General features: G+C 43.0%; 1 protein-coding gene across 6 annotated transcripts in view; it reads right to left on the reverse strand.

The window, feature by feature from the left end:
• ROCK2 (Rho associated coiled-coil containing protein kinase 2) overlaps nucleotides 1–13,584 on the reverse strand; it is a 140,247-nt gene extending 126,663 nt beyond the window's left edge. For 4 of the 6 annotated variants that reach the window (XM_032866855.1, XM_032866854.1, XM_032866853.1 and 1 more), the window contains exon 1: nucleotides 12,968–13,108. In XM_032866855.1, the coding sequence (XP_032722746.1) occupies nucleotides 12,968–13,108 (141 nt within the window). Of the gene's footprint in view, nucleotides 1–12,967 lie in introns of all 6 variants that reach the window. The other 2 variants (XM_032866852.1, XM_032866851.1) reach the window with 1 other exon arrangement.
• Between the last annotated feature and the right edge of the window lie 11,487 nt (nucleotides 13,585–25,071).

A 25,071-nucleotide genomic window follows, 5' to 3' on the forward strand; every position in this document is an offset into this window, starting at 1 on the left:
CATGCCACCTATGAACAAAAAGTATCCGTATATTACATTCAGATGGGTACTCAAGGCATGAGCTAAAAGCTAAGTGTAACAATACTGTTTAAAACACCAGTAGTTACCAATCACAGGAACAAAGTCATAAAATTAATAGTAAGAATGTCTTTTTCATTCTTATGTAGAACAGAAAAGTTTTATAAAGATAAATGTTGGCTCAAGATGGGAGAAATCAGTTTATAAGCTTACTCAAGATACTCAAAACAATAATAATAAAGAAAAAGGAAAGAGCAGCACAAAACAGAATGGAGAAACAATTAAAGACCATAATTTAAGTCAGAAGTACTTCAATTTGATCTGTAGCTTAGAAATAACTAGTAGAGACTGCACTGCCATTATCAGGGCCTACAGGCTCAGCAAGGTGCATTCATTACTTGAAAGCAAAAGGTACCACAAAAGGTTTAAAAAAAATAATAATGCTTAGTAGTAATTAGGCCTTTCAAGTGGAGACACTAGTCAGTAGGATAATTTCACCTATAAAGGGCTGTGATGTATATGTATCTGTATTCTATTTTTAAACATTGGAATTGGCTTGTGGTATACAAAATCAAACTCCTTTTATTAGACCATACTCATGGTACCTTAGCAAAAATTTTAAAAACAAAATTAATAAGCACATGAAGCAGTACTCAGTATCATTTATCATGAGTAAAAGGTACTACCATGGCTATCATCACAAAGATCACAATGTCAAATGTTCTTTGAACATGTGGAAAAACTGGAACCCTCATACATTGCTGGTGGGAATGGAAAATGATACAGACATTTTGAAAAACACTCTATCAGTTTCTTAGAAGTTAAGCATAATGGGGGCGGGGGAGGGGAGAGTTAAGCAGAAGCATACAATATGACCCAGGAATCCTACTCCTTAAAATCTATCTAAGAGAAGTAAAAACACTTATCTGTACATATGGTGAATTCACAAACAAAATATGCTATATCTGTACAATGGATTATTCGTCAGCAATAAAAAAAAAAAAAAGGACAAAATACCGACATATGCTTCAACACAAGTGAACCTCAAAAATGTTATGGTAAGTGGAGGAAGGCAGAACAAATGACTGAATATTGTATGATTCCATGTGAATGAAATTTCCAAAGAAGAAAAACTTACAGACACAGAAAACATATCAGTGGTTGGCTTCCCTGGGAGTAAGGACTGAAGGCAAACATGCTCAAGGAAATTTTGGAGGGTTAATGAAAATGGGTTGTGATAATGTTGGTGGCACAACTGTATAAATTTACTAAAAATCAGTATATTGTATACTTACAAATAGGTAAATCCTATGGAATGGAAATTATAGAATAAAATAAAAAGAATAAAGAGAACTAATAAATCTAGTAAACAATGATACCAATGTTCAGCACCTGCTGACGACTCTGAACTGCCAGACTTCTTTTTTGGAGCTTATTCTAAGAACAAGTAAGAGACAGTGACACTGTCTTCTCAACTGCTCTACATCTGCAGCCTGTATTTATCATTCAACCAACAATTGTCAAGGGCTTACTACAAGCAAGATACTATGTATTGCTCTCCTTTGCTAACTGATAGTCACCATTACATACAGAAGAAAAACCATACTCTGAATTCTCTTCTTGGTGTAGCTGTCTTAAATACAATGCAAAGGGAACAAGAAAAATTAAGTACTTGGGTTTATTAGAGAAAGAATAGATTATTATAAACAATAAACATTTTAAAGCTAAGTGAAAATCCTAGTAATCAGAATGCTTGATAATATCTGAAAATTTTTCAAAAGTCATTCGCAGTGACTTATAATAACACTTTTATCCCTGATCAAAATTTCTCATGCCCTTTGGCTTTCTTTTAATTTTGCTTATCAATACTATTAATAACAGCCAATACACCATTTTAAAGAATTTTACCCTGTAAACAGACCCACCAGAATTTCATCTGCCCTTATGAAGCACTGTTTCAACACAGGCATCACCTAGGTGTATAAGAAGGAACTATTTAACCAGAAGAAAAGTTAGGGGGCAGGAGAACAGATGAAACTCAATAAATCATCAAGGCTGTGCAGCCCACACAAAATATCTTTACTTCACCTAAAGCACTGAATAAAATTAGCTTAAATTCTTCCCAAAACAAATTTGTTTCATCACAATCCAGAAATTGTCCAAATCATTATTCACTTTTCCTACTTGACCTTCAGTTAATTCTATCACTCAAACCTATCCTCTTTGCATATAGAGATGTTTGCTTAACTTCCTTTCTATAAATAAGTGACAGGAACATGTATCAAAATGTTTATTTGGGGAATACATTAGTATCTCTTTAAGCATTATATATTTCTACAGGTTATCACTCCTGTTACTCAAAAAAGATTTGTTAGTTCATTCAACAAATATTTACAGGACACAACAAAAGAAGACAAAAAAAAAGATGCATGTCCTAAAAGAGCTTATATTCTGTTCATTAAATAAACTCAAAAACCAAGAAGTACATAAGAAGACAATACTTAGTGTATTAAGCATTCCTCATCATACTCATACTGGTCATTAAGATACTACCAACACTGTTCCACTCTTGTTTTCATCTAAAAAGTATCACTGGAGGAGGTTCTGCTATTCATTTCCACGGCATATAAATCCCTAATAACAAAGTGTTAGAAATTAGTTCCAAGTCCATAACCTCTTAAAAATAAAGAAAAGTTTGGGGCGGCTGGGTGTTTTAGTTGGTTGACTCTTCATTTCAGCTCAGGTCACAATCTAAAGGTCGTGAGCATGTTGGGCTTTGGGCTTAGCAGAGTCTGGTTCTCTCCCTCTCCCTCTGCCCCTCCCCACATGCTATCTCCATCTCTCTCTCGCAAATAAAAAAATAAACCTTTGAAAAAGAGAAAAAAAAGAAAATTTCTATCAGTTGTTTTATAACTAAAAAGTCTAAACTCTTAGATAAGGGAAATCAGATGTTGAATAATGAGTAATCAATTAACTATAACAAAAAAATTTATAAAGCACTTTAGATAGCTGAACGAACAATTCATACCTTATCAAAATGAAGCAACAAGCCATAAAATCATTCTTGGAATTATAGAAGCATTCCCCCAAAGTATTATCAAAGATGAACCAAAAATGAATCTCAAAATTTCCTTTTTGTCATACATACAAACATACACAGGGGGGGGGGGGAGAGTAAGAGAATGAAAGAGAGGGAGAGTAAGAAAGAGAATGAGAGCGAGAGCGTAAGCATGCAAGAGAGCTAGCAAGATATGCTAACTATTGTGATCCAGATGCTTTCCAAAAAGATGAGTGAAGGTCATCTGGGACTGCCAGTTGCAGAATTTACATACATATCTCCATAATTCAATCGTATTTTAAAGAAAAAAAAAGTACAGATGAGAGGAAAGAATAACTACAATCAAGGAAAAGGAAGAGACAGTTTTAGTAGAGATCCCAACCACCATGATTTCATATTAATTTAAATATTAAGCTCTATGTAATAGAGTAACCTGCCAATAGAAAATGTTATTGCTTTTTTTCCCCTCAAAAGCCATAAGTTGCCCTGAGTCATCAACATTCTCTTCACAGTAACCCTGATCACTAACAGTTATATACATATTTGAATGTTAGCACAGAATAGGATTTTATTTTTAAGTAGGCTACACACCCAGCATGGGGCCCCCCACTCAGGGCTCCAACTCACGACCCTGAGATCAAGACCTGAGCTGAGATCTACAGTCAGACACTTAACTGGACTGAGCCACCCAGGCACCCTCAGAAGGGTTGTATAGTTGTAGAATAGTATTTCCATAAAAAGACTCAAGATGCCCAAATGAAGACCAATCTATAATCATCACCCTCTTTCCTCCCACAAACACCATTCTCCAAAGAGGAAGTTGTAAGACAATACAGAGATACAAACAAAGGCTTCCAATTATTATTCTGGTTACTCTAATATTTATGACAAACTTCCTGACAAAATCTTCAATACCCCTACTTCAGAGTTTCCATTAAAATTCCAAATAGAATAAAAGTAACATTAAAGATAACACTAAAAATAAAATCATTAGAGTACTAAAAGAAAATTCAGGTATATGATATTATAATTTTGGTGATGGAGAATGTCCTAAGGGGGTGCCAGGGTGGCTCAGTGGGTTAAAGCCTCTGCCTTCGGCTCAGGTCATGATCCCAGAGACCTGGGATGGAGCCCCACATCAGGCTCTCTGCTCAGCAGGGAGCCTGCTTCCTCCTCTCTCTGCCTGCCTCTCTGCCTACTTGTGATCTCTGTCTGTCAAATAAATAAATAAAATCTTAAAAAAAAAGAGAATGTCCTAAGCATGACATCTAAGCTAGAAATCACTCTACAGTGAGAAGCCTGATAAATGTCACTACAGAAAAGCTTCTGTTAAAGAAAATGACAAAGCACATATACGATGTCGTTCTACTTTTTTTCTATTTTAATTTTTCAGACAGATATTTATACCAAAATGTTAATTTAACTCTATGTGGGGAAATTATATATGTAACTTGCATTTATACCTTTAATTTATAAGTTTTCTATAATAAGAACATATTGTTTTTGTAATTACAATAATTTACAGCTTTCTTCCCTTCAAAAAAACAAAATCTAGGGTTTTCAACCACAGTTGCCTGCCCATTTCCTTCAAGTAAAAAGATAAAAGTACAAAATAAATCAATACATTTTGAACAAAGCTTGGTTAAACAGAACCATAACTAACAATTAAATGTAGTTACTAGGTGGTAGATAGACAAATAAAATATCCACCTATTAGAAAATTCATTTTTAACAAAGGCACCAAAGCAATTCAATGAGAAAAGAAAAATGTTTTTAAAAAACTGGTGCTGGTGACTATCGTGAACAATACTGTATTGTATACTTGAAAGTTGCTAAAAGAGTAAATCTTAAATATTCTCACGCTAAAAACAATAACAACAAACCACATGGTAATTATGTGAGGTGAAGGATGTGTTAACTAATGGTTACTGTGGTAAGCAACTGGCAATATATACATGTATCAACTGTACACCTTAAAGCTTATATAACGTTATGTGTCAGTTATGCATAAAGCTGGGAAAAAATGGCAGATAGTGTGGACAAACGGATATGGGAAATATGGGGAAGAGGGGTGGATCTTGACCTCTAACTCACAGCATACACTAAAACTGGCTTCACATCTATCCTAGACCCAAACATAAAAGTTAAACTATAAAACATCTAGAAGAAAGCAAATGAGACTCTTTCTAACATGGGGAAAGGTAAGTAAGTGTCTTGGGCAGAAAAAGCAGCAACCATAAAAAGTTTTTGATTAAAAAAAGACACACCACAGGTTGGAAGAAAACATTTGCAAAACATATATTTTGACAAAGAACTGTATATCGGATAAAGAACTTGCGTGAGACAATAATAAAAATAAAGGGAAAAAAGAACCCAAATTTTTTTAAATGGGCAAAAATGTGAACAAATGTTTCACAAAGGAAGATACACAAATGGCCAGTAAGTACCAGAAAAAGTTATTACCATTATTTAACAAAGAAATGCAAATTAAATTTACAATGAGCTACCCACTACCCACGCGCAGAGTGGCTAAAATTTAAAAGACTCAGTGTTGGGGAGGAAATGGAACGCTCATTCACTGCTGTAGGAGTGTAAAATTACATGACCACTTTGGAAAAAGATCTGGCAGCCTCTCTCTCTCTCTCTCCCTCTCTTAAGATTTTATTTTTAAGTTATCTTTACACCCAACATGGGGCCTGAACTCACAACCCCAAGATCAAGAGTCCTATGCTCCACCAACTGAGCCAGCCAGGTGCACCAATCTGGCAGTTTCTTAAAAATTAAACATACTTCTACATTACGACCTAGCAATTCCACTACTGGGTATTCACCCAAAAAAAATGATAACATGTCCTCATGAAGACTTAATACAAGGCTGTTCTTAGCAAGCTTTATTAAAAGCCAAAGTATATAATATATAATAACCAAAAACTCAAAATAGCCCAGGTATCCATTAATAAGAGATGGCTAACAGACTACAGTTCCACATATATTGGAATACTGCTCAGTCAAAAGAAAGCAACAAGCTGTTGATACACACAAAAACATGGATGAATCTCAAAAACTATGATGAGCTAAATAAGCCAGATGCAAACGAGTACACAGTATACAGAATTCTATTAATAAGACGTTCTAGAAGAGGCTAAAGTAGTCTTTAGTACAAAAAAAAATCAGAAGAGTGACACAATATAAGAGAATGGGGTGTGGAATTAACTGAGAAGACATGTAAGGAAGACTTCTGGGTTGGTAATAATGTTCTGTATATTGATAAGGATTTATATTACACAGTGTATAATTTGTCAAAACTCATCAATAGTACACTTAAGATTTGTGCATTTCATTATATGAAAATTTAATTTTTAAAAAGCCTAAACAAAAAAATAAAATAAAAAGCCTAAACAAATACTGAACTCTACTTAAAAAAATGCATGCTGAGGTGTTTAAAGGAGAAGCACAGGGCGCCTGGGTGGCTCAGTTGGTTAAGCAACTGCCTTCAGCTCAGGTCATGATCCAGGAGTCAAGGGATGGAGTCCGACATCAGGCTCCCTGCTCAGCAGGGTGTCTGCTTTTCCCTCTGACCTCTCTCCTCTCATGCGTGCTCTCTCCCTCTCTCAAATAAAATAAAATAAATCTTTAAAAAAAAATTAATGAGAAGCATACCCACAGCTACAACTTACTTTAAATGAATCAAAAACAAAAGATATAGTAATAGATGGATAAAGGGAGGGATAGATGTAATAAAGCAAATATAGCAAACTGTTAATTAGATGGTAAGTATACAGATGTTCAGCTCAATTCTTTCAACCTTACTATGTACTTTCATATTTTCCATAATAAAATGTTGGGGAAAGGGGCACCTGGGTGGCTCAGTGGGTTAAGCATCCAATTCTTGGTTTCAGCTCAGGTCATGATGTCAAGAACCGCGGGGGGGGGGGGGGGGGGGGCTATGCTCAGTGGGGAGTCTGCTTGAAATTCTTTCTCTCTCTCCCTCTGCCCACCCCCCCTGCACTTGTTCACTCGCTCGCTGGGTCTCCCACTCTCACTCTCTCTCTCAAATAAATAAATCTTAAAAAAAATAAATAAATAATGTGGAGGAAAATTTGAACTCTACCCATTACCTTGTTAAGTTGAACACAGCGTATCTTAAAACACAACAATTCCACTCCTAAATATATACCTTAGCCTATAGATACTTCACACGGGCTCCTGTAATGTTCACAGCAATTCTGTCCAAAACAGCAGAAAAGAAAAACTATCTAAATATCCATTAAGTAGATTGGAACAATATACTGCAGTTTATGATAGCAGTGAAAATGAAACCACAATGTGGGTGTATCTTAGAACTTTAACTGAAAAAAGCAAGTCACAAAAGAATGTAGTATGCAATACAAATTTTAACCTTTTTTCAAAGTTAAAAAAGTAAGTTGAACTAAACAGTACTGTTTAGAAATACATACAAATGTGGTACTCTATTTATAAAATAAAGCAAGGGAATAATAAAAAAAATTTCGGGGGGCGGGCCTGGGAGGCTCAGTTCAGTGTCTGAATCTTGATTTCAGCTTAGATCATGATCTCAGGATCATGAGATCAAGGCCCACACTGGGCTCTGTGCTCAGCAAGGAGTCTGCTTGAGATTCTCTCCCTCTCCCTTGCTCATGCACACTCACTCTCTCTCAAATAAACAAATCTTTTAAAAAAATTTCAGGGTAACATGAGAGAATGCATGAAGACTGATCAAGCAGCAGCAACACACGGTAACTTTAACAGGCTAGTGTTCTTCTGTTCATTAAACTGGGCAGTGATTTCATGAATTTTTTTTATGTTTCATAATTCATATTTGCATGCTATATTCTCTTAATATTTAGAATATTTCAGAATTCAAAATGGGAAAAGAGGACTACTGGATCATGACTCAAAACAACAATTTTGGTTTCAAGATTATTCACTATTTCTTTATAACAACAGTGTCTGAGATGTATATAAGTCTACACTGGCCTTACGTTGGGGCAAGATGTTTCTGAATTCAGAATTTTCTGGATTTTGGGGCGCCTGGGTGGCTCAATCGGTTGAGCGAATGCCTTCAGCTCAGGTCATGATCCCGGAGTCCCAGGATGGAGTCCCACATCAGGCTCCCTACTCAGCAGGGGGTCTGCTTCTCCTTCTGACCTTCCCCCTCTCATGCTCTCTCTCTCATTCTAATAAATAAAATCTTAAAAAAAAAAAAAAGAATTTCCTGGATTTTAGAATGGTAATAAAGTACATATACCATATTCAGTACATTCCTAAAAGTCCTCCTGCAAATCTGCTGTCACCCTGAAATCAAACACATTAATATTTCTCCAAGGAAAGCTATTCCAATTATACCAAGAGGGACACAGTGATTATAATTATTCTAACATCAGATCAGGTCAGATGTTACGATCAGGTAAGTTTTACCAAAACTTGGTTTTCAGGATTCTTTATATAGCAAAATTGTGGGTGAGGTACTGTGGACCTGTACTTTCAAAGAGGTTCAAAGAGGTTTCAAAGAGGTTCAAAGCAAATTCCATACATCACTTTTTTAAACCTCTCTAGCTAATTCATTGTCTTTAATGATCATCAAAACACAAGGTTTTTGTGTTTTTTTTTTTTAAAGATTTTTATTTATTTATTTGACAGATGGAGATCACAAGTGGGTAGAGAGGCAAGAAGAGAGCGAGAGATGGGGAAGCAGGCTCCCTGGCAGGCAGAGAGCCCGATGTAGGGCTCGATCCCAGGACCCTGGGATCACGACCTGAGCCGAAGGCAGAGGTTTTAACCCACTGAGCCACCCAGGTGCCCCAAAACACCAGTTTTAAAGTAAAGTAATCCCATTTATACTATAAACACGCAACTTTCATTTTGCAAAAGAAAAACATGTATAAAACAACTTCTCAATTTTTATTCTATCTTTATAATATTCATCCTTATTAAACAGTAGAAAAAATATACATAAAATTTTAATTAGGCAGATAACCAGTACCAAGCTGAAATCTAAGCACTGTGATAAGAAGCATTTTCATACAGTTTACTGGCATAATGAAATCAATCAAATAAAGCATTTTGTATTCCAAGTCACTGAAATTCATAAATAAAATTTTAATCACCCTTCCCCATCAACACTAGTCTTTTTCTTTAAGTTTTTATTTATTTATTTGACAGAGACAGACACAGTGAGGGAGGGAACACAAGCAGGGGGAGTAGGAGAGGGAGAAGCAGGGGCTCAATCCCAGGACCCTAGGATCATGATCCGAGCCGAAGGCAGACGCTTAACGACGGAGCCATCCAGGAGCCCAACACCAGTCTTAAGTAACAGTTTACTCAAGCCTGAATCCCAGGTTATTATAACCATTTACTCTTTCAGGAAAACACATCAAAACCCAAAGGCACAGATCTTTAGAAAGATCTTCAGGGGCACCTGGCTGATTCAGTCAGTAAAGCATACAACTCTTGATCTCAAGGTTGTAGGTTCAAGCCCCATGTTGAGTGTAGAGATTAATTAAAAAATAAAATCTTAAAAAAGATAGAAAGAAAGACATCTCTCTGGCATAATATTAAAGCACAATTCTTTTTACCATATTATTTGGGAAAGCAGTATGAGAAGTTGAGTCTTGAGAACAAAACATGGGTGTTTACCAAAAAGTTTCAAATCCTGCAAAAGCATACCACTGAAGTCCCTCCCCTCAGAAAAAGTATTACAGAAACAAACCTCTCCCAAAACTCTATTTTTGGGGAGCCTGGGTGGCAGAGTCAGTTAAGCGTCCCACCCTTGGTTTTGGCTCAGGTTGAAATCTCAGGGTCATGAGATCGAGCCTGGTCAGACGCTGTGCTCCATGGAGTCTGCCTGGGATTCTCTCCTCTCCCTCTGCCCCTGTCCCGGACTCCCCCTGCGCCCCTACCCCACCCCACCGGCCCTGCCCAAACTCCCTCTCTCTCTCCAATAATAAATCTTTAAAAAACAAAACAAAACCTATTTTTAAATAATACCAAGCAGCCCATAATCTGTAACCACAAAAGGGATATACTCTCTTCAGATTAATTTAAGGACCTATGTAAAGCAAGGAGCATCTGCAGAGAAAAAAAAAACAATTTAGGGCTTTAACACTGACACAGTCTTAGAATCCAGCTTTACCCATGCCTGATGACTGCTAGCACTTTTCTGATGGCAAGTACAAATTATAATGCTACACACTCAAAATTATATAGCAAGAAATGGTTGCCAAGAAAACCATTTTCCTTTTCAAAGGAAACTTAGAGCAATTAACTATGCTAACTGCACACAGAAATGAGCTAAACGAAATAGTACTACTATGACCAAGCACTGAGCTAAGCACTTTGCATGTAATCTCACTTTGCATGTAATCTCACCTAACATTTTTTTCCTACAAAGAGAGTTTTACCTTCTAAGAATAATTCTACAGTAATTTCTGGTATATTTCATCTTCATACTTTTGTCATCTTGGTATAGAATTTTAAGTGGTACTTTCTGAGCTGCTAAATGAAGTAACTAATACTCATGGCTGTGTTTTTATTTGACTATATTACTTAAGTTTTCTCGGTTAAGAAAAAATATTTATTTTCTAGAGTAAAACCAGAAGAAATGCTATATACAGTAAAACGATGATCAACTGTGATGCACAGGCTAAATCTCAAGGTATCAAATCTTTAAAGTGATCTCAGCCATTATTTCATTAGTATTTCAGGTAATATGTTTTTATAACAGTCTTGTAAAGATTAATTCATGGAAGTGTGTAAACCTGGCGATTCACAGACCTGTACCCCCGGGGATAAAAATACATTATATGTTTATTTTATAAAAATTAATTAATTAATTAATTTTTAAAAAGATTAATTCATGGAGTTTGTTTGGAAAGACAAAAATTTCTGGAAATGGATAGTGGAGATGGTTGCACAATGACACGAATGTAATGAATGCCACTGAATTGAACACTTAAAAATGGTTCAAATGGTAAATTTTAGGTAAATGTTAGCACAAAAAAGCCAAACTCATTCTACTATTTTGTCCAATACACATAATTTAAAGCTAACTTACTGTAACACAGCTTTAAAAAATTTTTCAGCTCATCAATTTGCAATAGAAGCACTGCAACCTTGTTCCAAAGAAAAGAGTAAGGGACAATTTTTGGTCTGGTAAGATCTACTTCAACTCGGAACCACAATATTTAATCAACTAAAAACAGCAACAGCAGAGTCTGTCCAGTCAGCAACATCTAATGTCAATTCTCACACCAACAATACATCACCTTAACTAAAGTGTAAAGTGTCTTGGCTGTTTTGAGCACTCAATCAATGGAGGGACCAAACTGTTTACTAAACGTGTAATGTTTCACTTTTAAAAACAGCCTTCATTTTAATAATTTAGAAAATACTTTAACAAAACAGAATGGATGAACATATTACAGGAATAATTAGCTTAGGATATTCCGATATCGTGCACAGAATAACCCGAATAATTGTAATTAACATCAGTAAAGACCCACGAGAGGAAAGTGCAGTAAAAAAAGTGCCGAAAAAAAATTCTATCTGGGATTGAATCTGAACCTGATGAATACTTGCGGTACTATTTTTAACTGAACTTTCTGGCCTTGGGTCAAAGTATTGCTAGCAAAATACCAAAGTGAAAATGTTGGGAGTGAAGCCCGGAGTCTCTGTTTTTGGCCTAGAAGTTATGCCCTCCATGCAACCAGTCCTACACCCAGATGAAGACTGCTCAAGAGGGAGCAGGGTGTCAGCACGCCGTGAGAACACACAAACACCACACGGATGCGAAAAGCGGTGAGAGACATCGTCAAAGACCTCCGGCAGAACACAGTACATCACTACGTTCTGCTCATTGTACAGAGACACACACTCTTGGGTCAGTTCCTGCACTTTGGCCAAACACCACTGAGTCACTCTGCAAATGATTCCAGAAACCTCAAAGGAAAACCAATGACTTCTGAAGAAAAGTCAGTTAATCACTGGCAAGGGAGGAGACCCAGTTTTTCTCCGCATACAGTCACTAGCTTCCTCCCAGCCGCGAGGACTGCACAGGAGTTCTGGTAGAGAATGCCTAAAGGGTCCAAGAACCACCCACACAAATTCTAGCCCTCCCGAGTTAATTTAATATCCAGAGCATCTTTTCCACTTCCTTCTCCTCCCCGGGGTAACCATCCGCACCCCCTTTTCCCATAAATGCATCCCTACTGCACACTAAACTGAAATACAATCATCCATCCTAACAAAAATAAGAAATAAGAAGGCATCCTCCGGTGCACTTCTCTAATTCGTGAAACACTCCTTTCTTAAGCAAGAGCCAACTCGCAGCCTCCACGAAGGGATTAGTTTGTATCCCACAGCCTGCCTTAAGAAAGAGACGCAATGAAAAGAAGAGATTTGTTCTCCTCGACAATTCAGAGCGATTCTTGGGCTCTGGCCCTTTGTCATCTACCCCCGGTGGGTACTCCCAACAGGGAGAGCATCAGGTTTCCCTGCTTCGACCCACGTCCCCACGCAGCATGCCAGTCTTCCAAACTGCCTAGTCCGGTGAATCGAAGACCGCAAATCCTGCTCCCGACCTCCCCAAGGCGAGGGAGGAGGCGGGAAGGAGAGGAGGGGTGTTTCCTCCCAGGGCTCCGAGACGGAGGCAGCCGGGGATGACACCCGCTCCAGGAGGGAGAAGGGGAAGGACCAAACGCGGGTCTCTACCGCTGGAACTTGGTCGCAGAAGTCTCCGGCCTCCCCGCCGGGCCCCGCTGCCGGAAGCGGGACGGGGTGGGGCGAGACCTCCCTCCCACGGGTGGGTGGGCACAGAGGGGGATCTGAGGCAGGCGCTACGAGAGCGGGGAGGGCGCCCGGGCCCCGGCCACCTACCAGCAAGCTCTCCACGTTGATGGGCGAGCGAGGGTCTCGGATCAGCGCCTCCAGCTTCCTCTGGCGGCTCGCACCCGCCCCGTCCCCCGGCACGGCCTCGGGGGCGCCGGGCATTTTCCCCGTCGCCGGGGGCCGGCTCATGCCGCCGCCGCCCGGCCCCGCACTCCCGCTCCCCGCGCTCCGGCCCGGGCGCCTCGGGGCCTAGCGCCGCCCCCGAACCGCCGGCTCCGGGCGGGGCTCCGCCACGGCCCACCGCCCGCCTCGAGCTCCGGCTTCGGCTCTCAGCGCCGGTCCGGGGCCTGGGGTGGTCCCAGGGGGCCGCCCGGCCCGGCCGGGAGCCGCGAAGAGCAGACGGCGTCCCCGCCCCTCAGTCAGATTCGCGCCGCCGGGTCCGCTCGTCCGCCGCGAGCTCCCTCAGGACTTGGAGGGCGGGAGCGGGGAAGCGGCGCGGCCACCGCCGGGGTGGGCCGCCCCGCCCTCTGGCGCTCCGAGAGGCTGAGGCCCGGGCTCGGACAACTACGGCCACCGCCAGCCCGCCCCCATGCTCGCCGGGGCAGCCTCGGTCCCACAAGCCCGCTCCCCTCACACACGCCCGCACGGCTCCCGTCCCCGGCCGCGCGCAGCCGCTACCCACAAGCCCCTCGGGCCGCGGCCGCCGGCGCGCGCCCCCGCTCGCCCCGCCCCGCCGCGCGCGCCGCCACCGCCCCCGCCCGCCGGCCTCCGCCTCCTGTCGCCCCTTGTCCATTTTTTTCCTTTTCCTCCCGCGGGTCCCGCTTCGCGTTTCTCCTTTTGGATCCTCCTTCCTTCCCCGCTTCCTCCTCCCCCTCTTTGAGTTCTCCGAGGGCAAACGGCCGGGCGCGCGGTGACCGCCTCGCTTGATCCGCCTCGCTCCAGCGGGGGGGAGGGGAGAGCGCGCCCGGGGCTGGGGTCTTTCGCGACCCTGCCCCCGCCTGACCCTGCCCGGGAGGGGGACTCCGTGGACTCGAGGGCCGGCCCCCCCACCCCCACTGCCCGGTCCCGCCGCCGCCGCCGCCGGGCCCGGGGGGTCGCGGAGGTTGGGGGGGGATGGGTCGGCCCGCCCCCGCTGACTCAGCGCGCAGCTATGCGGGCCTTGCATCACCCGCGCCAAAATAATAGCGACCGCCAGTCGCTGCCCTCGCCTGCTGGGCTCTGCGCTGGCGAGGGGCCTGCCTGGGCCGGGAAGGTTTTAGTGGAAAGGCTGGGGGAGTGTGCCGTGGGAGTCGGAAACTGGACCCCTTGTCCGGGTGAGGAGGGCCGGGAAGAGTTGCTTCAGCCCCAGGGCAGAAGTCCTGGAAGCCGAAAACCTTCGTGCTGGTCCGCAGCTGTCTTCTCCCAGCCGGGGCATAAACACTGATCAGGAAGAGGATAAGAGGGCGATGGAAAAAGGCTTCCATCCGCAGGCCTTCTCCGGGTCCTTGCCTTTTGGGGGACGGAAGAAGAGCGGTTATAGGGGCTGCTCCTCCGCATTCCTACCCTCTCGCGGCCCGTGCCATTGGTCAGATCCACCCAGGGCGCAATCTGAAAAATATGTGCCAAGAGCTATGAAGTTGTTCACTGAGCCCCTTTGACCCAGTAAATCCATTTAAGGAAGTCTATGTCTAAGGAAATAATCCAGGGTGGAAAGGGGGGCAGAGAACTTTCATAAAGATGTTTATAGCGGGGCTGTTCAGAATGTTCATAATGACCAAAACCTGGGAAGGGGCCCAGCTGTCCAACGGTTGGGGGATAATCCAAGCAAACTCTGTCACATTAACAGAATCCTGGCAGGTATGTTGGATTTATGTCAAATGCCTGAAATTTTGGCAAGTACCTGAAAAGATGTGTTGGAAGTAGGGTTACATGAACAACAGATAGAAAATAGTTTGTATCCACTAAAAACTATGTAAAATGAGCAGCAGCAAGAACAAGAGAATACGGTTGTTTTTAAGTGAAGAATTTTTTTTTCTATAAAGGTGCTTAAGAGAACATTAAAATTTCAAAAATTGAGAAACTACTTAGCTGGACCGCTGTAAAAAAGCTCTAATCTACTCTTCATTAAGTAATACGAATCTCAAGAGCGCTTCCCACTAGCATGTCAGAGATAAGCTCACAGAGATCTGCAGCTGAGTTCCAAAGCTGTAACCTTGTAAAAGTAGCAAGTTAATCAGTAAATGTTCCACCAGCAGCATCTTTTGCTTTGGGTTAAAGCCACCCACCCTTGGACTTAGGCAGGAAGAGGGCCTGAACCATCCAATACAGCCTTTTCCTCTCAGATAATAACACTGACTGCTGGTCCTAAGGGAAGCCCTTTAAATCTGTATGTTGAGTGACTCATTCAAACTTCTACAATCACACTAGGAAAACAAAGTGAGCCAGAGACTTCTGCTGTTGCACTGGGGCAAAATAAGAGATAATCCATGATTATAGATCCTTTTCCCTGAAGATAATAAAATACGCAAAGCAAAAGGATGACCAGGTGATTCTCAGGTTCCAAATTAATTTTTCAATAACTGGCTGTATATTTTTATGGAGCGTGGTGGGCTAACAGGGAGCCATATCCCTAAATACTGGACATAAACACCTTATTTCAAAAGAACAGGTAGTGATCAGCAAGATACAGAGAAAAGGCATCTTCTACATATACTAGGAAAGGCCATACTGTAGAAGATTGTTAACCAAGATGTGCACTATTGTCTACATAGGAAAAAAACTGATCTCTTGATAGGAGTTAAACCATTTTTGTTTTATTATTTATTTTTTTGTTCTACCCAACAATTCTTTTTTTTACCAAAGTAACGCACAAATGTATTCTTGTAAAAGTTAAAAGAAACCACAGGTAAAAACATGCCTCAAAAAATTAATCTCTCAAGTCTCCCTACACACCACCACAGGAGTTTTCTTGCCAGTCAAGGCCTTTATCTTATTCTCATACGTATGTATTTTTATATACACACAAATGTATCTTTTTTCCCATACATCTGACCTTATAGTCTTTTGCAAGTTGAATTTTTTCCCTTAATAAAATGTCTTTGGTCTCCATGTCTGTAAACCTCATTCTTTTGAACTGCTATACTGTATTTCATGGTACGGATATACCAGACCTTTATTTTCTATCTCTTAGCATTGTAGTTAATAGCAGACTCTGGAGACAAACTGGGCTAGAATCCCGCTGTTTCTACACCCTAGCTGTAGTCTCGGCTTCCTTATATCATCTGTTACAAAGTGCTTAGAAGAGTGCTGGCCCTAATAAATATTAGATGTTAGTAGTATTTTGTTCAGTGTCTCAAACATTGTTACAGTTGATATCCTTGTATTCTTGCCCTTGTGTAGACATACTTTGATAGCATAGGTTCCTAGACTTGAAATTGTTGTATTGATAGGTAGGCATACCTTAAGTAGTGAGAGATACTGTCACACTCTCCTTTCAAAAGACTACACCAGTTTACATTCTCACTATCAGAAGAAACTCTGAATATCCCTTTACATGTGCCAGAATTCACTACTATAAGCTTTTTTTAACTTTTGCCAATCTGATGGGCAAACAAAATGACAGCTGCTTTTCGTTTGTAGTCCTGTCATTACTACTGAAGATGACTATTTTGTGTTTCTATTTCTTCTGAATTTACCTGTTTATACCTTTTGTCCATTGGATCACAAGGAGGTAGAGAGGCAGGCAGAGAGATGGGGGGAAGCAGGCTCCCTGCTGAGCAGAGAGCCGGACCTGAGCTAAAGGCAGAGGCTTACCCCACTGAGCCACCCAAGCGCCCCTTCCTTACTGATTTAGAGGAGATCTTTGTACATTATGGAAATTCCTTATTATAATGTAATGTTAAAACGTGTTATAGTTGGCAAATATTTTCTTCCAATCTGTTACCCGTCATCCAGTTTTGGTTTTGGTTTTGGTGTTTTTTTGTCACATGAATTTTTTACCTTTTATGAAATGAAATCTATCAACATTTTTCTTAACAGTTTCTGCATTTGGTGTCTGAATTGGGAGAGATTTTAAACCCGGTTTTTAGGGCACACAAAAGACTGAAACTGCCAGGAGCTCTCTGAAATGAGTTTCCTGATAACATCAAACTCATCTCATCCCCAGGGAGCCACAGAAAGAGGCTCTCCCTGTATCTGCGCTTCTCAGAGGTGTTCTTACTGCTCTGTGGCTCCATCCAGGTTTGGCTGCTTCTTTCTAAACACTGTCCCCGGCATATCCTGAGCACTGATGGGACGGGTAGGAACTTGGACAAAACTTGTGTTCGATATGAAAGAAGAGTAACAGGGAAATAAACAGAATGTAGGGAATTTAAACGGGCCGGCCTATCAGTGTATAAGGCTTTGATTCTACCATAACTAGGTAGATGTGTAGGACTTAGGAACTCCACCCCATTTTATCTGAATTTTGTCTATGTTTCTTTTCTCTGTCTCTTCATCCCCAGCCCATTTCTAAGTGGTTCGCGTCAATTTAACATCCACTACCCAGCAGTACCTTCCTAGCTCTCCTGATATTTCATAGTCCAAACTCAGAGAACCCCTCTCTGGTCTACCTGAGACCCATCTGCTCTGTTCCAGTTTTTAATCTGAGTGATCTGCCTCTTCCCCAAGAATTAATCTACCCTTCAGAAGCAACCTTGCCCTCTCCACCCATAAATAGGGCTATAAAAGAACCATTTTTTTGTCTTCCCATGGGGTACTTGGAATTACTTGTTTGAAAAAAATAATTATTGTGAGCAAGGGCTTACTATGTGCTAGACAATGTGCATTCTAGAAATTATCTTACTTCTCAAAACAGCCTTTTGCTAATGGTAATATTACTCTGCCCATTTTCTAGATGATGTAATAGGGACTCAGACATATGATAATGAAATGAATAAATTAATAAATGGAGGGATGGATGAAAACCATAAGCTCTGAATGGTCTGGGCATCACCAAAACACACAACAACATTTCCCATCTTGCTTTGCATTGCAGAATAACTCAAGCTGTCATTGTAGTGAGGTGCTTCTGCCCCACAGAAGTCAAGATTTAATCACAGAATAAAGGAATGAACTCTCAACACAAAGGTGTCATTATTAGAGTAAACTCCACTCCTATAAAGGATACAGGCTTTAATGGTTTATGAAATAAGGTTTCATCCTAAATTTCATTCATGGTTCTGGTAATAACTCACAGCATGAATGAGAAAATTGCTGTATCCTCTGTGAGTCAGTTTCCTCATACACAAAACAGAAATAATGAAGCTTGGTTGTCATTAAGTCTCCTTAAGATCTCCAGATGAAAGATGCTGGATGCGTCCAAGACAAATTATTCACCAGTATACTATGGAAGATAGTCAGAGGAGAATAAAGCTGGTCACGGCTCAAAAGCATACTTGGAGGTAAGTTGGTAAGTCACTCCAAAATATCTACGTGTGTATGTTTGAGAAGAGTCGTCCCAAGAAATGGAAAGCTCACCTGCTCCCTGGAAAGCTCAGCTTCAATCCTGCTCCTGCCAGTTTGGCAAGAGACCTTGATGTCATATGTGGCAATCTTCTTTTCCCCATGAGTGAGCTAGAAATGGCCTCAGGTATGCTTTACAGATTCCCTGCTCAAAAATCTCATGGGATTTTTCTGTGCTTATGCAGGAAATCCTCAGCCTGGAAGCTGGGGCTTTCTACAAGGTGTCCACAACCTCCATTTCGAAGCTTTTCTTCCACTGATCCTCCTTCCTTTTGCCCAAACTGAACATACTTGGCTCTTCTCTTCTTCACTCCTTGGTTAAGCAAATTTCCCTCCACGTGGAATATCATCCCTTCTTTTCCATCCACCAAGCTTCTAACCATCTGTTTTTGAATGAAGGGCTTGACTCTTCCTGAGCTCTGGATCCCTTGTAGCTTTAATAAAATACTTAGCAAGGTGTTTGCCTCACCTACTCGAAGGAAACGATGCCTTTATTTTTCTCTTGGTGGTCTTAACATCCCCCAAAATGGGTCTGTTGTGTGTCTAGAGTAAATCAGTGACTTCCCATCATTTGCCATCCACCATGTAAAGTGTCCTTTCCTACCATTCCATTCTTCAAAACGCTTTGGTCCAGCAAATATGAATCCATACAGGGCACACTGTTCCCAGAAGAAACCATAGCATCCCCACCTCTGAGCTTTGCTGGTGCCATTCCACCTCCCTGTCCTTTCCCTTCCAGTCCGCCCAGCACCAACCACCTCGGAAGTCACACATCTTCCAATCCAGTCCCCTATGTTGTGCTTTCCTTCTAAATTAAACTTGAGCATTATGCTGATTCTTCAGCAGGTACACAGAGGGGCTGGGTATGGATTCTTCCTACTTAGAGTTTGCAATGAAGAAATGGTAATTGAATAGGTACCCCGTGTTTGTTTAATGACCAGATGGTTGGATCAATGTATATATACCCAAAAACCCCACAAATAATTGTAATTCCAGAAAGGTAAATGTCCTGAAGACATTCACAAGTAATACACCAAGAGAACAAGGGATCCTGGAGCAAGGGGTATCTTCTAGCAGGGGATTGGGAAAAGGGGGGTGCATGTGACCTGGGGCCTTAAAATTCAGTGTGGTTCGGAAACAGAGAGAGAGAGCAGTCTTCCAAGCAAAACAAGGACAGGTGGGGGAAACTAGGAAATAACTAAAAGGGAAAATAAGTAATGACTAGAGCATAGGCACCTGCCTGGTTAGAAGGACAGCAGAGAAGATATGTTGACACCAGGGCAGGAAAGGCCTAGAGTCTGTCCTCACGTGCTGGGTAATGTCACTAAGCCAGAGCTGTCCTCCAGGACTCGCTGTAACTGAAGGTCCTGGCAGAGGCCACCATCCATTTCGCCCATTCTGTCACCCCTGTGGTGGGCACCGGGGAACTCATCACTAATTACGGACACAATGGGGCTGGCACCTGGGACTCTGCTGCCTTACGATGAAGCAAAGTGGAAGGAGGCCAGTTGGGGAGACATTTTCGCAATCCACAGGCCACCGTTTGTAATTAGGTGGTTTACGATCGTGAGTAATTAAAAGCCTACAAAGCATACAAAGAAGAAAACTGTGAAGTGATCAGTCATTAGAATACAGGGCTGACACTCAGTTTCCGCAAAAGCCCGGCTTATTGTGAAATGAGAAACCACTTTCAACTTCCTGGCCCTTAGAGTGGCCCTTTGATTGCTAAGGCTGCTCTTGTAATAGCCCAGTTGCTTCTTGGGTCCCTGAAGGAGGTCGGGCCTTGGTGAAGTGAAGGCCGAGGAGGTGGGCCGCTGGGAGTCAGGGTGGTGGGGGCCGGACTGCAAGGCTGCTCCGCATCTTTGGACAGGCCGTGAGGCCGAGGGCAGCAGACTCCATGAGAGCGCGCTGAGCAGAGCCGCAGAAACCTCACTGCACCCAGCTCCATCCTTTCCTCCCTGTGTGCTCCTCTCTTAGGGTTTTCATGAGAACAGGTTAAGAGAAAGCTCATTCAGCATCCGACCTGTGGAAGAGGCGGTCCGCAGAAGCTGGTTCCTTTGCACTCCTCAGAAGCCGAAAGGATCCCAGGCATTGTTTCTGTCATTGATTCATTTACTCATCTGATGTATCTATTTGGAGTTTCAACAAAGGTGTTTATGTACTGGTCACACAGCAGTGAACAGCAGAGAAACAATCTCTGTGGACACTTTTTAGGCTTCTGAGATGACGGAGGGGACAACTATGACATAAATCATCATAAAATAAGTCATTAAAGATGTGACAAGAGCTACAGAGGAAAATTATAAGATTCCAAGAGAATTAGAACAGGAGGCCTCATCCAGACAGGGATCAGGGAAGGTTCATGAGAAAGGAATAATCCCAAAGAGGTCTAAAAGGATGCATAAAACCTGGGAAAACCTAGGGGTCGGGGAGAAGCAGGCAGGCCTGGCTGAGCTCAAGGGAAAACTTTTTTTTTTTTTTTTTTTACCAAATCAGGGCATTGCATAATAGACAGGCTTATAGTTAGGCCACTTGTGTATATGGAAACAATGGGGCCACAACTAGCAGACAGAAAACACTTGTTCTTCCAAAACACCACAGTTCAGCCTGGTCAGGTTTTAGCCTACCTGCCCCCAACCCCTCATGACTGCGGGAGTCTTTGTGGCCATCTCTCTAGGTACTTTCTATAGTCATTCTTGGAAGCAGGAGAATCTGGAAGCACTGTCAGATCCTTGTTCTGATCACCACCGGAGAGAGGGCCCATTTTTCTCCTGTATCTGACAGAAATAAAAAAAGAAAAAAGAAAACAAAAAAAAAAGAAAGAAAAAAGCTGCAAAACCCAGTGGGGGACATAAAAGTTGGACACATGAGACGGGGGCTTCAGTGCCACTGCTTAGGGGCTGTGTGACCTCGGGCGAGTCACTTAACCTAGCTGAACTCCACTACTCCATCTGTAAAACCCCTGCAGAATTGATTTCAGTGTTAAAACAAGGACATGCATGTGAGGGGACACAAATAGGACTCCTGGGGCACAGTCAGAGTCTTTTCTCTCAAGTCCTGCCACAGTTCCCAGCTCCTGTCCTGGGCATTGAAGAGGAGAGGAAGGAGATGTCAAGCATGACCTCCAGGTTTCGCTAGGACTCATCAGTGAAATAACAAAGATAGACCATTGCATCTAAATGCTGTAAGTTTACTTTAACGTAGATCAAAATGGATGAGTTAAAAAAAAGAAAAGAAAAAGAGAAGCAAGCAATAGGATAGTCCTTTGTGATCCTTGTGCACTTTTCTAGGTGCGGTATGGGGGACAGAAGAACGGAAGAGAAAGAAGTATCTCGTGGCAACCCCCAGAGGCTGAATGCCAATGAGCACAGTCTTCAAATCTTTCCATTTCTTGTTGACATTCTTACTGACAGTGTTTGAACAGGGCTGGGCTGTTGACACGCAATCATTGTTTGCTGTCGCCCAGCAGAACCTGTAAGATAAAGCCGACCAAACCTCAACAGCTCTCACTCTGTCACCACGACACAGGGAAGGTGTGAGCCACCAGTCTCGGAAGCGGGCTGAGACTTCGCGGCCAGAGCGGAGAGCAGAGTGTCAGGAAGGGCTCAGCGGAGCGGAGATGTTCTGGAAGCCAGACGCGGGCATCACCGCTCTGCTGTCGGAAGTGGTGCAGATACCCTGTGAGGCCCCAGCCCTCAGCTATGATGCACACTCGCTTCCCCAACAACATGACCGTGACTGGGGCACCGGCACTCCTCCCCGTGCCTCGAAAGGTGTGACCGGGCTCTCGGGACCTGCTCTCGAGGCTTTTTCCACCGCAGCTCCTCGCGCTCCTCATGAACCCTGCGTCGTGACATCAGAATGACTTGCAAATGAAGGATTTGCAGTCTGAAGGCAGAGCTGACGTCCCAGCTCCCCCCTCGGCATCGGGGCATTAAGGTACTTCTGCTGGTTCCAAATCCATTGTCTACCCTGCTCTGTGCCCCAGGGGCTGACCTCTGTGAGCCACCCTCCCCTGGGCTCCCTTTCCGTGTGTTTTCTGGCTGGGTTCAGACCAAGGGGGTGGGTCCCTGGAAAGAGATTGGGACCTCCACCCTGGCCCGTCCTCTCACAGCAGCTCAGTACCCAACACCCACAGTCCCCCGCCCCTTGCTGTACCCCGTTCTCACTGGGCTCCGGGAACACTGGGTCCTCCCCTCACCCTTGTGGCCCTCACTTCTCACTGCCACTGAAGTCTGGTCCTTCAATATCCCTTGTCTTCCTTCAATCCTGTCTACAATTCCAGAAAGAGCTCCTTCGTGGAAATCACGTGAATCAATTCTGTTCCCTACTGAGACCCAATTTATTCAGTAAATTAGAGCAAGTCGTGGAACTTCTCGGAGTATCAAGTTCTTCCATTATGAAATGGAAATAATAATACTTAGTATCTAGCACCATGCTTGACCATGGGTCCTCAAAAACACTGCTAGTTGAATAAATGAATGAATGGACGGGTGGCTGGCTGGTTGGGTAGACGGATGGAAGAAATACTTACAGGGTTAGTGACAAGATGTTAATGCATTAGGTATGAAAATACAGGTTATTATAATTCTTTTTTTTTTAAAGATTTTATTTATTTATTTGACAGAGAGAGAGATCACAAGGAGGCAGAGAGGAAGGCAGAGAGAGAGAGGAGGAAGCAGGCTCCCTGCTGAGCAGAGATCCCGATGCAGGGCTTGATCCCAGGACCCTGAGATCATGACCTGAGCCGAAGGCAGAGGCTTTAACCCACTGAGCCACCCAGGCGCCCCTATTATAATTCTTATTAAGCGGTAAGTGAATGTAATACATAGCATAAACTATCTTGATATAAAAAAATGGTCATGGGTCAAGAATCTGGAAAACTGAGTCCTGGTTTTTCCTTCTGTTAATTGTGTGATCTCAGGTGAATTATTTTCCCATTCTGTGCCTCTATTTCCATTCCTCTAAAACAAAAATATTAGCATTAATAACCCCCAAGGAGCCATCTCACTTGGAGAGCCTATCAAGTGCTAAGTATTCCAGAGAAACAGGTTGAATTGGAGAAGTTGGGGACGCGCTCAGGGAAGAGACAGAGACTTGAAGAGCACAGTAAGGACCAAAACAGCGGACACTCCAGTAAGCAGAGAATTGAGGGTTATAAGCGGGGAAAGGCTGGTCAGTGCGGATGACCAGGAAGAAACATCTAGCCAGAACAGAAGTTGCCTGTGGGAACTCAGAGGGGCCTTGAGCATCAGGCTGAGGAACTAACACTCCAAAAAGGAAGGAATCTGACTTCCACGAGGCCCTGGAAGCCAAAGGAGAACTCAGATTCGAGTTTCCTCTGCTCAACACTCTCAAATGCCACCAGAGTCCCCATCTTCCTCTCCTGATGGCAGCTGCCTTCTCTCTTTTGTGAGTCCTTTCTCTGAAGGTCACTTGTCAAACTAAGGATGAAGGAAATTTATTCGGTGAGGAAACCATTTGGTAAGGGTTCTTTTGGGCACTGGTCAAATCTTGGCAAGGGACCCCTTCCTGTCATGAGCCTCCTTGCAATTTATTTTTTTTTTTAAGATTTTATTTATTTATTTGACAGAGAGAGAGACACAGCAAGAGAGGGAACACAAGCAGAGGGAGTGGGAGAGGGAGAAGCAGGCTTCCTGCTGAGCAGGGAGCCTAATGCGGGACTTGATCCCAGGACCTCAGGATCATGACGAGAGCCGAAGGCAGATGCTTAACCAACTAAGCCACTCAGGCACCCTCTCCTTGCATTTTAAAATGTTTGTTCGAAGGAAGTCAAAAGCAAGATAATCAAAGGAAAGTGATTTTTTTAAAAACTGTTGCACACACGCCTGGGTGGCAAGGTCGGTTAAGTGCTTGCCTTTGGCTTAGGTCATGATCCTACAGTGGTGGGATCAAGTCCCACATCCGGCCCATAGGTTACATAGAGGAGGCAGACTCGACGGTGGGCTCTAGAAGCCTCTCCTGCCCAGGTGGGGCCTACAGCTCCCATGCCACTGCTCTCTCTTTCAACTCTGTTGAAAACAGCATTCCTTGGAGGGCACAAGACAACTTAAATGACCTTGGTTTCAGCCTGCCTGAGTTCTGTCTGGGGTGGCCTCTCTGAGTGCAGGGGCTGGAGACCTGGGGCAGCTGATCAGTTCTGGCCTGCTATGTGGCTTTGGCCAGACATGAAAAGGAGTGTCAGCACCAGCCTGCAGTCAAGCTGGGCCTCTGAGAGGGGGTCATCTAGACATGAGCCAGCCTCACTGCCCTGCCAGGGACAAGACTCCTGGCCCCTAGTGGGTGCTTCCTGGGGTGACCCCCTGACCACTTGTCCACACCCCACAGGACTCACAAAGTGGTCATTCCAAAGTGTGACTGGTGTTCTCCAGCTCAAAAATGTGCATGACACCTCCTTGTTGAGCTATGGGATCATGTCCCCAAGCAACTCCCATACTGCGAGACGTGTCACTTGAGTAAGATTCCAGAGAAAAGAGACCTGTGCAGGCTTATCAAGCCCAGCATATTTCTAAGATATATTTGACCAAAGGACTTTTCTTTAGTAACTCCAAGCGATGGCCCTCAGCCCTGCGACTCCAGTCTGCTTTGGGAAACGCTGCCTCGTGGGTGCAAATCCAGAATTTCTCATGTTCAGGTAAGGCTCACCTCGG

The sequence above is a fragment of the Lontra canadensis genome, unplaced genomic scaffold (genome assembly GCF_010015895.1).
Source record: "Lontra canadensis isolate GAN:19392208 unplaced genomic scaffold, GSC_riverotter_1.0 scaffold32, whole genome shotgun sequence".
Lineage (NCBI taxonomy): Eukaryota > Metazoa > Chordata > Mammalia > Carnivora > Mustelidae > Lontra > Lontra canadensis.